This window comes from Nothobranchius furzeri, chromosome 16, assembly GCF_043380555.1.
Source record: "Nothobranchius furzeri strain GRZ-AD chromosome 16, NfurGRZ-RIMD1, whole genome shotgun sequence".
Classification (NCBI taxonomy): domain Eukaryota; kingdom Metazoa; phylum Chordata; class Actinopteri; order Cyprinodontiformes; family Nothobranchiidae; genus Nothobranchius; species Nothobranchius furzeri.
In genome coordinates, this window is record NC_091756.1 from 49,685,973 (window position 1) to 49,700,311 (window position 14,339).

Here is a 14,339-nt window from a genome sequence, read left to right on the forward strand (position 1 = left end):
TGGGGTGGAGAATCAGACTCATGTTAAGAAGAAGAAGAAGAAAATATCATTTCTATAGCGCCTCTCAAGATAAAAATCATGAGGTGCTTAAGCATAATTCTGCGCACACGAAGATGCATAAGAGACCTGGATGATGAAGCTCAATGGTTAAAGGAATCACTGAAGCGGTGTGAAGCGCTCCGTCGCTCGTCTAGGCGGTACCGTAGGAGGCGAGCTGCCGTGGTTCGCCGCATGCTACAGCAGCGGGCTATCTAGGTGCGCACAGCGTCCCCCGGTCCCCTCCCCCTTGTCCGGAACTTTACCTCACCAGTCTGAAGCAGCCAACCTGTCCGTAACAAGTCCGGACCTGTTACTAGGGGCTTCGTCCGGATAAATTCCGGAACACGTTATCCGGATGTTTGTATTCAGACAGAAAGGTCTTACGGACAGATTCCGGAACATTTCCGTTTTTCATGGCCTGTCTGAAGGGGGCTCAAGAGATGTGGGGTCGTGGAGTTCAATGAGGTCCTGTTGAGTTTAACTGCTCGAGAGTGATGCTAAACTCTGACCCTCTTCAACGATGTGGGTGGCTGAAAGATGGGAGAAATGTGTCACCACCACCTCAGCAGAAGCCTGTGCTGATAGTGTACCCCGATGATGAGGAGGAGGACTCGCTCTGCATGAGCATGTATCCTAAAAGGACATTTTTGTTCCTTAAACTATGTTGAATTTGCAGGTTGCGTATGTGAATGAGGGGAGATGTGTAAAGCATTGCAGCGCTCACTGCAGCTTTAACTACATGTATGAGTGTTGTGTTGAGGAGGTAGGATAAAAGATGATAGTTTGCTGTTGCTATGCCTTCTGTAGCTCAAGGACTGTGAGAGCAGAGCTGAATCACTAAGCAGCCCACACAGACCAAATCACCCAGGTACAAGCTGAAAGATGCTGACCTTGGAAGGAGTCAGCTCTTTGGCTCTTTCACGGGCATCACTTGTGAACAACAACAGGGAAACAAAATAAAAACTCCTTTTTGTATTTTGCCCTTTCTGATGCATCTTTATATCTCCTCATTTGTTTGTCCCTGTCAGTGCTAGACTGTCCTGCCCTGACCCTGCAGAGCTCTCGCAGCCTGGATACCCTGTCCGACCTGAAGCTACAGCGGCTGGAGGCGGAGCTAGAAGGGGCGCGGCACGAGGCCCAGGGGGCATGCCAGCGTGAAGATGAGCTAAAGGCCGAGTGTGAGAGGCTGAAAGATGAGATAAGACAGCTGGAGAACAACCAGAGGGAAAGGGTCAGTAAAGTAAAGCTCTGAGTGGGCAGTGACTCACCAGGTCTAGTCCTCAATGGCCACTTCCTGTAAGCTTTACATGTTTCACGCTCCAGCACACCTGAAGAAAATGATCTCTGTGTTGAGTTCCGCAGGAGCTCAATAGTTATTCATTAATTGTGTCAGGTGTGTTGGAAACAGGAAACAGGTCAAATTTGCATGGATGGTAGCTTCAAATCAATTCATTGGTTTTATTTATATGACGCCAAATCACAACAAGAGTCGTCTCAAGGCTCTCCACAAAGTAAACATTTCAAAACAGTTCAGTTCATTAAGCCACTCAGTAAATAGTTTCCTACCTAAGGAACCCAGCAGATTACATCGAGTATCTACAGCACTTCAAGGACTGGAGAAGGTGACCCATGGGTCAAAAAGAGAATTGTGATAGAAATAAAAAGGCAGTTGTTACATTTGAATAAATACATGAAACACGAGAGATAAGTTTTCTATCAGGGCAGGTTGGCAGGAGCGTAGGATGTAATCCTGCCATTGCTGCAAATTTTCTTGTCCCAGTTTAATCACAAAAGGACATAACTGTCTCTGTCTCACACAGACTACACAGGGTTCCTGGTGGGTTTCTGACACATACGTATCTCATCTGTCTTGCACATGTTTTAAAGTTCATGTGAAATGTAACTGAGACCCTGTGACTCTTACGAAGAAAATGATAACAGGGGCTTCTTCTCACAGTTGCTTTGAGCAGCTTTGGAAACATTTTTCAATATCTATTGGCAATTTACTCGCATCAGTCGCAGCTCTGTGAGGGCTATTCACGGCCATTCATACGCTGTAACACCAGTTACCTCCTGTCAGTTACAGGGGCTCGCTTTCTTTTCTTCTCACAAGTCAAATATTCATCAGGAACCCATCTCAAACATCTCTCCCTGGGGTTTTCTCTGGGAAACATATGTAGTCATGGGTGCATCAGCCCCAGCAGAGAACTAAACTGCAAACAAATTGAGACAAAATTTGGAAAACTTGTGACAAAACTGAAACAAGAACAGTCACACAGGGCTAAGCCAGTTGTTTTTAACACTAGTGACAAATGTGCTTCAGTGTCTCACTGTGATTTCTATTCAAAGTTTGCTGCCAGCAGGAGCAGCGCAGAGATAAATGAACAGATTACTTGTCTGAAATGCCTGACTAAAGAATTTACTCAGAACTACAGTCAATTAGCATCATGCAATTACAGAGCCACTGTGAGTTTGACAAAAGTCCTGTTCTGATGTGTTTTCTCCACAGTTTTTGCTCTTTTTGTGACTTGAACTTCACTGTTTTTAACTAAAGACCAACTTTTCACCGCTTGCTCCTCAAACTTGGGCTTTAAAAGATTTCCTGGTGAAAAGCCTTGGGACATTTTGTTCCTTTAGAGCTAAATGCCTTTCACTGTAACACGTTAGAGCTCACAGCTGAGTGAAAATGGTGTATTAAGGTCAGCCATGAATGTTTAAGGATAAGTCTCCCTCATGCTGGTGATTACCATTTTGCAAAATAGCTTCAAATTATCAAAGATTTAGGAGATTTATTTGATTGTTATGGAATTAAAAAGAGACAACAAGCTGCATGCAATTCTGACATCTTTAGGGGTTTTAAATGTTCAAACTCGATGTAAAACTGACTGAGATGAAATCAAGACAAATTCACCAGAGCTAAGATTAATCACTACTGTGGAGAACAGCACACTACAGAAATATTTTGGATTATTAGAAGTGTTTTTTTTTTAGCTTTTGTGTCTTCAGTGGGTCACTTCTTACAGAAGATTCTAGTCAGAAATCACATAAAAGTTACTGTATATTTTAAAATGTTGTACTCTAAAAAGTCTTTAGGTCTGCAACATGAAAATATATCATCAGTTGAAAAGGAAATGAGATCCACCACCTGTTTTTGCAGTCTCTATAAAAATACCACAACTGTTAAAGACAATTACCCATGAGCTCATGCAGCATATTCTGCTGTTTTTGTCCCTTTAAACACGTCGCCTTGATGTGCTCATGCTGTCAGATTTTGTCCAATATTCCAGCAGCACCTGCACACTAATCAAATTTCATGCTCTACTTCTGCAGGAAATGACTTCTCCGTGCAAGCAGTGTGATGTGGAGTGGATAAAGAAGGTGGGAGATGAGCAGTAAGTGGCCACGGTGGATCACTGGGTGGTGGGAGATGGGAGGGGAGGCACGTGGGAGGGAGAGATGCATGAGAAGCAGTAGAAAAGAGCCCAACACCAAGAAAAATCACAAGCATCTCTGACTAAATGCTGTGAATTCGATTTTTTCATCGTGTTTCCTGTTAATTTTTATAAATTTAATTAAATGTCCGACCCAGTTTCTGCCTGACAGGAATGAAACTCAATGCTCATAAATTCTGCTCAATCAAATCTCAGTTTCACTCATTAGTTGTTGCAGTGCATAGGCCTGAGCAGCAGGGGGCAGTGTTGGCTCAGACCTAGACATCTTCCTGTCAATCTGACTCAGTCATTTTTTTATTATTAAACAGAAACGTTAAGTCTACAGTTAGACCTTTAAATGCTCCTCTATATCATTTTTAAGCAGACTCTACATTTACCTGTTTTAGTCCCTCACAGCCAGAGAGTGCAGCTGTTTTTCTTCATCTCTGTCAAATCGCCCAAGCAGACAAATGTTTACAAGGTGTCTGGCGTATAAAAAAGGCAAATACCACAGCAGGTTGGGCAACTGACTCCCACACAGTGAAACCCCAGAGGTGTTTCGATGGGGAACAAACAGAAAGTAGATGGCACGGCAGCAAAGAGAGGCTGACTTTTTACATTTTACTGTGCGGTGGAAGCCTACTGCTTTTTTCCAGACTTCGGTCACCTTTTGGTTTTACTCAACAATATCAATACTCCTATTGAACTGCCTCTACTTCATTTCCTGGAGCGTTTTCTTGTAATTAGGTCCATTTAATGTAAAGTGCACTGATTGAATTAGAGGATTTTCTTTAGGCTGTAGAAAATATAAATAAAGTAGCATTGAGCTCTTGATCATCAGACCTTTATCAGCAAAATAATCCTGTTGGATAATTGAATATGATATTTAAAAACTTCTCTGTGTGAAATAGTTTAAGCAAACAGCAAACTAGACAAAGATATATCAAAATCAATCATTTGTCTTCCGTTTGTCAGACACATTTCGTCTTATTATTTTTATTTCCTGCTTTTCATCCTTCCATTTCATCAAGTTTATCTTTTTCTGAGTTTGCAGAATTTTACCAGTTACTGTTAATACAACCTGTCCTAGTCAACCACAAGCCACAGAGCTGTAGGCGAAGACAGGTACCTGACACCCCCCCCCCAAAATCTACCTCCCCATCTCCCGTCACACACACACACACACACACACACACACACACACACACACACACACACACACACACACACACACACCCACCTCAACAGACTGACTAATCCACCCTCAGCTTTCAGAAAACGAGCTGTTTCCTATAAATAACAACATGTTCAGGTGGAATTCCCTTTTCTTCTGAACACATAATCTGTAATGAAGCAGCTTATTTAAGAAAACTGGATCTGAGTTCAACTTTATAAATACAAAGCATTACCACACTGTGGCTTGGCGTAAGAATAGTTTGACACCTCTCACCAAACAATGCACAAAGTAGAAGCAGAAAAATGATAGAAGAGTGTGAAAACCCTCATTATTTCTGCTTTTCATGTATTTGTTTCCTTCAAAAAAACAGTTTAAATCCCAAAACGAGGCTTCACTATTCAGACCAGATTTCCTCTAAATTCAAGGCCATGTTCTATGTTGGAGCTCCCAGAGGCAGGTGTGGTGTCGACCCTTATTTTAAAACACCAGATTAGAGTTCATGTTTAAGCATGAAAATTAAAATCCGCAATGAAAATCCCAAACTCAGTATCTCTGAATATTAGAACGCTTCGAAAAGGTTCAATTCTGAAGACCCCTGGTGCCACAAACTAATCAGCTAATTAACTCCAAACACCTGCAAACGCCTTTAAATTGTCTCTCAGTCTAGTTCTGTAGGCTACACAATCATGGGGAAGACGGCCGACCTGACAATTGTCCAAAAGATGACCATTGACACCTTGCACAAGGAGGGCAAGACACACACACACACACACATGTATGTGTATATATATGTATGTGTATATATATATATATATATATATATATATATATATATATATATATATATATATTTCTCTGGTTTGCGGGGTTCTTTCTTGCCATTGGCTGCCCGGGAGACAGCCTGCTCTCTGAAACGGCAGTGATGGCAAAGAGGTGAAACGTAAGAGAATCCTTACATCCTCTAGCTGGGTTATTTTTGGTGGACAAAGCTCTTCACGGTCCTTCGTAAAAAAAAAAACATAATCATTGCAAGTTTGAAACCAGAACTCATGAGACTAGTGAAAGCTTCCCTACAAACTGCTTTCAAGAGATGCTTCTCTTCAAGCAGTCCAGACAATAAATGTCCCCTAAAATGGATTTTGTTGACATTTACTGAGAGCAAAACACTGACATGTCTCAACCTCTAAAAAGTATTATTCTGTGGCCCCACAGCTGACAAACCAATAATTAAACCAAACAGCTTTAATCCCTTTTAAACCATTTAAATGGGATTATATCTGCTGGGTTGTAACTTTGATTTAGACACAAATGTCATTCTCTAGAGTTTCTAGAGAATATGTTCCCAAATCTTCTCTGGCCCTCAAACAAGATTACCAGAGTTGTGATCCCAGTTATCTTTAACTGCAGGTGGTTCAGAATGCTTGTGACCAAGTCCTCCAAACACCCACATCACCCTGCTTCTCCAGCTTCACTGGCTGCCAGTGAACTTGAGGGTTAATTTCAAGATCCTGATTCTGGTCTTTAGGGCCTTACATCGCATGTGTCAGACACAAGGCCTGGCCCGCGGAGCATTTTTATGTGGCCCGCGAGGTAAATATCATAAACATATTAAAACTGACCCGCTGGCGGAATTTACCACAAAGACTACAACTCCCATGATGCTTTGCGGCGTTAGCATGGAGCCGAAGCGCCCCCTCCTCTGTGTTTTTTCCAGAGTCTGCTGCCGGTGTCAGTACAGGATCTGCTCGGGTGCAGGATCGGCTCGGGGCCATCCGATTGCCGATGACGTCACATTACTGCAAATCTACTCTGCTTTCACACATGTTTTGGAAAGATATCAGCAGTTTTGTTAATAAATTCTTGTTTGTTAACACCTAAATGTTTTCTTTATAATTGTAATTTGTTAATAAAACACCATATTATCTTTGTTTTGTAAAGAATGTGAAACTGCATAAAACCAACATCGGACTGACAAAAAATAGAACAGTACTTATATGTGAAGCCATATCTGTTTGTATTAATGTGGAATTCGTCTGTATATCTCCTTAGTTATCTAAATAAATTCTTTGACTCAAAATATTGCTTGGTGTCTTTCAATAAAGTTCTTATGTTTTATTTTGCCTCATTTCATCAACATCAAGAGCTTTTGAGGGTCACCGTTTATCATTTGCTTATATTTTACACTTCCTTTAGAAATTCAAACACATTTTCTCCAAAAAGTGTTGATTTTTGGACTACAGGACTACAACCGCTGAGACTACGACCGCAAATTTGTTCTGCCCAATCAAAATCTGAACGTGATAACGTAACTTCCGTAACTTCATGTTCAGCCAATCAACTACTTTGACGTCACTGGCAGTCGAAGGACCCCGAGCAGATCATGCATCCGAGCAGATCCTGTACCGACACCGGTGTCTGCAGCTCCACTGTCTCGGACAAACTAAACACTCCTCTCACTCAGCGCCGAGTTTACTCAGCTATTTGCTGACGCTGAAGCCCAGAAATGGAGATTTTAACCGCTCAGTAATGTGTTCACGACTGAAAGAGAAAGTTTTCCAACTAACTTCCAGACAGAGCTGATATAACTCCAACGAGCAGCGACACGCTCAAATCAGCATGACTCTGTGGCTGCTGTAGTTTTTATTTTTCCTCCCCGACACACAACAACGTGGTCAAGCTGCTCAGACATGTTCAGCAGCCCAAACCCTATGTGAGCACCTGTTGTCATCTAATGTTGTCATTATTATGACGAAGATGAACAAAACAACAGGAATCTCCTCCTCAGCTCAGATCAGCCCCATGATGCAGGTATCTGGCTGGAACAGGTGAGCATCACAGTAAATCAGTGGAGCAAACGGAGCTTTAAATATTTTGGTTTTATCCTCGTTTTCTGCTCCAAAACATGAAGTTAACGGGTGAGATTTTGCATTTTCATTTAAGATAAAATGATATATTTATTTTGTTGTTGGCCGGTGAGAAAAGATTTAACCTACAGTAAACAGGAAGTGGAAAGGCTGCAGTTAGATGAATAGAATAGAAAATGCCCTTCCTCAGTGGGAAAGCTAGATGTCACAGCAGCGATGACACTTATTACAGGAGAAAATAGGGAGAATAAAAAAAATAAGAAAAATGAATAAACAACAAGAAAACATAAATCCTGAATAGATTTTAAAAATGCTGAACATACCACAAGTAATGAATTCCACTGATGCGTTTATTTAAGACCGACTTGCTCGTGTGTAATTTGGTTATTCCACATTCAGTGTTAACGCAAAATTGAGTTTGTTTCCAAATTAAAAGGTTCAAAATTGCACATATGTTGGTAAAGAAAATGAGCACATTTGCCAATACTTTTTCAAAAGATATTAAGTTTGGCCCCCGACTTTGTCGCAGATTTTCATTTCGGCACAGTGTCTATTTGAGTTTGACACCCCTGATATACATGGACAAGCACCATCTTACATTGGTGATCTTCTCAGTCCCTACACCCCCAGCAGGTCCCTGAGGTCCAGTGACCAAAGCCTACTGGTTGTGCAGCACCAGGCTAAAGACCAAAGGTGGCAGATCATTGTGTGACCTTCATCATCACCCTCTCCTTATTCTGCTCTTATTCCGCCTTTCCCACGATCCACTGACTTCCCTCTTTCCTATCCAATTTCTCTCTCCCTTTCCTTACAGTTTTAATCACAATTGTTTTCTTCTCATTTTAAACATAGTTTTAATCTTTTTTTAAAATGTTTATATATATTTATATACATATAGCCTCGTGATTTTTATCTTAAGAGATGTTATATAAAAGATCGTTTTCTTTCTTTCTTTCTCGTTTTTCTTTAGTTGAACGCAACGCGAAAACAATCTTAATAAAGAACAAAATTAAGAACAACAGCTTCCTCTACTGCACATTTTCTGTCTATGTTTGGCAAATATGTTGAGCTTTTACATATATTTCTTGGAAAAGGGTCAAGTTTTCAAATTTTACTTGATTTCAGGAAATCAACTCCAGACCCCAAACAGTGTTTAGTGACTCACGTTGGGGTTGTGTCCCCGATATAGAAATCCATGCTTTGGAGAAGGAAGGCTACTGCTGTTCCTATTCTGAGAAGATCTAATTACTCTTCTTGACACTTAGTCCTCTGTGGGCTGGGAACACCTAGGAATACCAAGAAGAGCTGGGAGAGTGATGTCTGGATTTCTGATGTCTGCATCTCAAACTTGGTTATGTGGTAGAAAATAGATGAACGAACAGGTAAATGAATCAGTCAATGTACAGATGGATGGATGGATGGACGGCCTAGTGTCTCTGTTGAACCTGTTCTGTATGGTTGTTCATATATTAATGACCATTTCAGACCATATTAATGAGCTTTTTAGGTCAAACTGACAGCATCAAGGAACTTTTTTAATATTTCTCTTTTAAAGAAGAAGCGTTTATGTTTCTTGTTTCAGCTCAGCCCTGACTTAGTGACACCATCAGAACCCTTCCATCCCCTCAGTTTGTCCTACATGATTCGAGTGTGACAACAGACCCAAAATCAGAAAGCATGCTCTATGTCTTCAGCAGCCAGTGGGTGACCGAGTCCACAATGTACCCACTAGAAAAGGAAGAGATGCTGTAAAATGAACTCGGCCAACGTTGGAATGAGGCTGAAGCCAATTATGTGGAAACTGAGTTCTTGTTTGGTTCTTTTAATATTAAGAAAAACAAAGCTCTCACACAGCCGCTGCTCATGTCAGCTTGAAACGATGGCAAACCACTTAACAACAATCCTGTCGACTTCTCCATGTCTGTCTGTCTCTGTCTGCACCTGACAAAGTGATGGACACACTGATGTTTTTTCCCTGTTCGCTTAGTCAGATCTGGAACAGAAGGCTCGCAGTGACATTTACCCACATCCCTTTCTTGACACCTCCACGTACTGAACTTCCACTCTGAGAGTGCAGAGGGAAGAGTTTGTTTGGTTACAAAGCACAAACACAAGCCAACAGCTAACTAGAGAGGCTTAAAATGTAGCAGTGAAACAATCCCACATGTCTTCACTTCACTGTGAAGCGGCTGTTAATGTTTATGTTGTTCTTATTGATTTTTGCCGTGTGGTAGCTAGTGAGATAGATGTTTAATGTGTTAAAGAGCAAGTCACCCCCAAATAAACTTTTTTTTGCTGATAAACTAAATAAACGAGTGTCTAATCGTGCTGCAGACAGGTGTAGTCAATAATTTGGCACTTCAGTGCATCTTAGTTAAAATTTAAATATTCTGCCTAAAACTGGCAGTATTGTGGCGTTGTCAGGTAAAAACTCTGCACTGTATTTTAATTTAAATCTGCCACCGCTATTGGCTAAGAGGTATGCTATGATGTAAACTGGAACATTATGATGTCACAATGCTGTCGTGAGCCTGTGTGTGTGTATTTGTTAGCAACTCCGCCTTCTCGGTCTGCCAGGCAACAGCATTTGTTGCATTTTTCAAACATGAAGTGAGAGTGGAGTTAGACTCTGGTAGGGGTTGACTTGCTCTTTAAGTGGTTTTCCCTGCTGCTGTTGCCCAATCCTGATGGTTCAGGGGTCTCATTTATCAAACATTGTGTAGAATCCTTACTAAAACTGTACTTAGGCCAAGCAGGTTTGTGATCTATCAAACACGAAGTACGCACAACTGCACGCAATCTCCGCTTAATCAATCAGATATTATCTAGAAAGGTTCTCAGCTGCATTTTAGTCACATCCCGCCCTCACCACGTCCACTTACTGCCATAAATAGTCAATGCTAAGTGCCTTAGGAATCTCATGCATTTACATAAGCCGGCTGTTGCAGCGCTCTGCCAATGACATGGCAACCATAGATCAAGGCAGATCAAGGAAGTGCAATTTCACAGAAGCAGAAATTGAGGTATTTGTGGGTGAGGTGCAGAAATGAAAGGAAGTGATTTTGCAAAACAAATAAGAGAAAATCCAGAGTGGCAAAGCGTTGCTTAAGCCGTCAATGTTGTGAATTCTTCAGAGAGATCTGTGGCAGATATAAGAAAAAAAAAATGGTCCAATCGGGATTCGATCCCGAGACTTCCGGGTGAAAGTTACACGCACTAACTAGTCAGCCAAACAGAGATCCCTCCTGTACAAGTAGCCAGGGCGTGTCATCAATCGGATCACAGTGACGGGACACTGTCACAGACGCATGACATTCTGTCTCAATCTGTCCCCCTGTCCGTATTCTGCGCAACAGGCTGTTTGTGTGTGTGTGTGTGCGCGCGCGTGTGTGTGTTAGTGTGCACGTGAGTGTGTGTGTGTACGCGCGCATGTGTGTGCATGTGGGGGGTCTTGTTCTGTGTGAAAACGAAGCGGTACAAGTAATAATGCTGCAGGATTTAATAATTGTATCCTTCTCAGCAGCAGCACTGCAGGTGCTCTCCAATGTCCAAAATGTGCGTAAGCCAGGTCCTAAGTCAACTTAAAGTTGCGTACATTTTTTGGGCTCGGTAAATAATGGTTTAGCAATATTGTCCAGGGGGAAATATGGAGAAATTTCGGAGAATGTTGGCTCCGGGTTAGAGAGATGGTCAAATTCATTGCGTCATTTACTTTTAACACGTTAAAATAACAACATTAACGTTAATAATTAACGCACAAATTTTCCCGGCCCTAATTTACATATATATACATACATGAATGTAGACCCCTTATTTGTTTACAAACACGGCGGATGTGCGCCGGCCCTTTAAGACAGTGTTGTTTTCAGCGGTCATTGTGTTGGAGTTGCCGTACGTTGTTAGCTAGATGATTCAGCATACTACAGCAGTTTTTCCAAGTTTCTACTTACTTGATGTTCTGGAGCATTAAAAAAAGACCTCATGTCTGCCGTTTTTTGTTTCTCTAACATTTCAACTGACCTGGTCTGCTGACAGTTGGACAGCAACACACACACAGGTGGGATATTGTCATTGGAACGGAGCTAGAGGATATTGATCAACAATAATATCTTGCCAATTTTGTACATCTCCATAAGCATCCTTTCTTTTTGTTTTCATTTCAATAATAAGACTGTGGCCTAAAACGGAATAAGCAATTCAGAATAAAGCTTTAAAAGTAGATCGTTAATAGTTGAAGCAACATGTCCTGAAATGACATGGCTATTAGCTGACCTACAACTACACGTGTGGACGGATGCAAAGCATTAATTTTAAGTACTAAAACATCTAACTTTTTCACAACAAAGAGAGAGAACATAAAATGTCAAATTAAAATTTTATTAAATCACATAACATGAAAGCTACTAAAATCCAAATAGTTCCATATTGATTTTAATATATTTGAGATTTTTCTTCTAAATATGGCTAGAAAAAATAAACTTCAAATCAGCTTTCACAAGTCAAGTATGACTGAAATATCTTTAATAAATCATAGAAATGTTTGTAGGCTATTAGAGAATAACTCTGTAATATTTAATAACTTTATCTAAGTCCTACTGAACGAAAAGATACACAAAAACCAAAAATATTTTGTTGAAATATTTGTTTCATTTTAATAATAAAAATTAAAAACATTTACTTTACAAATACACTAAACATATACATACTCTAGTTTATCTTTCAGTTTAATCGATCTGTCACTTTTCTCAGTATTCATAGTGTTATTGGGTCTGTGTGGCCAATGGGATTTTTGGCTCTGTTTTACACAGAGCTTTGAGCAACGTGCCTCCACCACACATTTGCTGCAACCAGTTCATCCCTAAGCTGCACTGTGCACTTGCACTTTGACATATGGTAAACAACTGCAGAGCCTGGGGAAGACGTGATAAGAGCGGTTAAACACTGTGGCTTTCCATACATCGGACCAGTTAGTTTTGATTCTACCATTTTCATCTGCTAAATAGGATGAAAAACGGACATTTTCATCGATCTATTAATGCTCCGCAGATTCCAGGGGCAGACAGTGAAAGCGTACATGTCCAGAGAAAGGAACTTATGATCACTTTAGTGAATGGAAAAATAATAGTGGAGTAATCCTGGAATGACCAGAGAACATGAAGTGACAACTTTTTTTTTTAATGTGGTGGTGGTCTGTCAAAGGGATCTTCCGACCGGTGATCAAAATCTAAAGATAATCGGTGTCTATGTTTAACATTTATGACCACATCTGACATACATATTTAAGTTTGTAGAACAAGAGTGTGATAAATGACTTACTGCTGGAAACCGCTGACTTTTTGATTCCCGCCTCCTGTGAGCCGGTGGGCTGCTGTGAGCGGGGCAGAGCCGGCAGCCCCGCCCATTGGAAACAGCATGTGTGGACCGACCATACAAACTTCAGGAATTGGGGGGGGGGGGGGGGGGGGGGGGGGGCCTGATAATACTTTCTCAACAATTAAAAACACATTGTTTTGTATTTGCAGACTAACCTTTACGTTGTGGTTTTAGAAGACAAAACAGGTTTACTGATAGCATTTATGTGTTTACAATAACTTTTGTGGGGGTGACAACTTTGTGTCCCTCCTGGGATCTCCGCCTAAGGCTGTAACTTCACCTTGCCCTGCCTACTCCTCCTTTCTGCCTGACGGCTGTGATCACAAGCGACAACATAGTAGTTCCCGCTGCTTCTTCGGGAAACGGCGAAAAAAATATAAAAAAATAAAACTTGGGGTCTTGTAGGCGTGGCGGTGGGATTTCAGCCGTGGCGGCCCGCCATGGCTACGGCTATGTAAGGGAAACCCTGTGTTTAAAATGACCTGAAAAAGTATTAAAATACACACACTATGGTATATTGTTTCGTATTACCTGAAATTGCATTAAAATACACAAACTGTAGTAAAATGTTTAGTATGACCAGATTTAGTATTAAAATACACATACTATAGTATAATGTTCAGAATGACCTCACATAGTATTAAAATACACACACTATAGTATATTGTTTAGAATGACCTGAAATAGCATTAAAATACACATACTATAGTATGTTTAGAATGACCTCTCTAAAGTCATTGTATAGAAGAAACTGGTCCTTTAATTTGTTAAAAAATTAATAGAAGCTGAATGACCTACACATACTATTAGAATTAGAATTACCTGAAATAGCATTAAAATACACATACTGTAGTATAATGTTTAGAATGACTAGATTTAGTATTAAAATACACACACTATAGTATTTGTTTAGAATGACCTGAAATAGTATTGAAATGCACATACTATATACTATAATGTTTAGAATGACCTGAAAAAGTATTAAAATACATACACTATAGTATATTGTTTAGAATTACCTGGAATAGCATTAAAGTACACATACTTACGTATAATGTTTAGAATGACCAGATAAAGTATTAAAATACACATACCATAGTATAATGTTTAGAATGACCCTCTTGGAGGGTGCAGACGCTTTTCTTCTCCTCTCCTCCATGTCTTATCCTCAAGGCCTTTGTCTGTCTGTGTGTGCTGGGTGAACGGCTGCTTCCGCATTTTTTCTGGAAACTGAAATTCACTTAAATGGATCTCGTCAGTTGGTCACTCAACGCGGTTGATGAAATTCTTTCAACGATGAGAACGGGAGAAGGGGCTCTCGGATGCCCATCCGGGACAGACCAGCTGCCTGTGGGGGACTCTGAAGATGTGTGGATATTCGTGGTGTTGGTGTCGGGTTTCCTGCCGATCGGCCTTGGAGGCTTCCTGTCTTCCCAGAAAAATAATGAGCTGTAG

General features: G+C 40.7%; 1 protein-coding gene across 3 annotated transcripts in view; it reads left to right on the forward strand.

The window, feature by feature from the left end:
- Positions 1-14,339, forward strand: part of tbkbp1 (TBK1 binding protein 1) — a 331,337-nt gene that overhangs the window by 105,097 nt on the left and 211,901 nt on the right. For all 3 annotated transcript variants that reach the window (XM_054749384.2, XM_054749385.2, XM_070545774.1), the window contains 2 exons: positions 1,068-1,270; positions 3,370-3,431. In XM_054749384.2, coding sequence (XP_054605359.2) covers positions 1,068-1,270; positions 3,370-3,431 — 265 coding nt within the window. The remainder of the gene's footprint in view (positions 1-1,067; positions 1,271-3,369; positions 3,432-14,339) is intronic.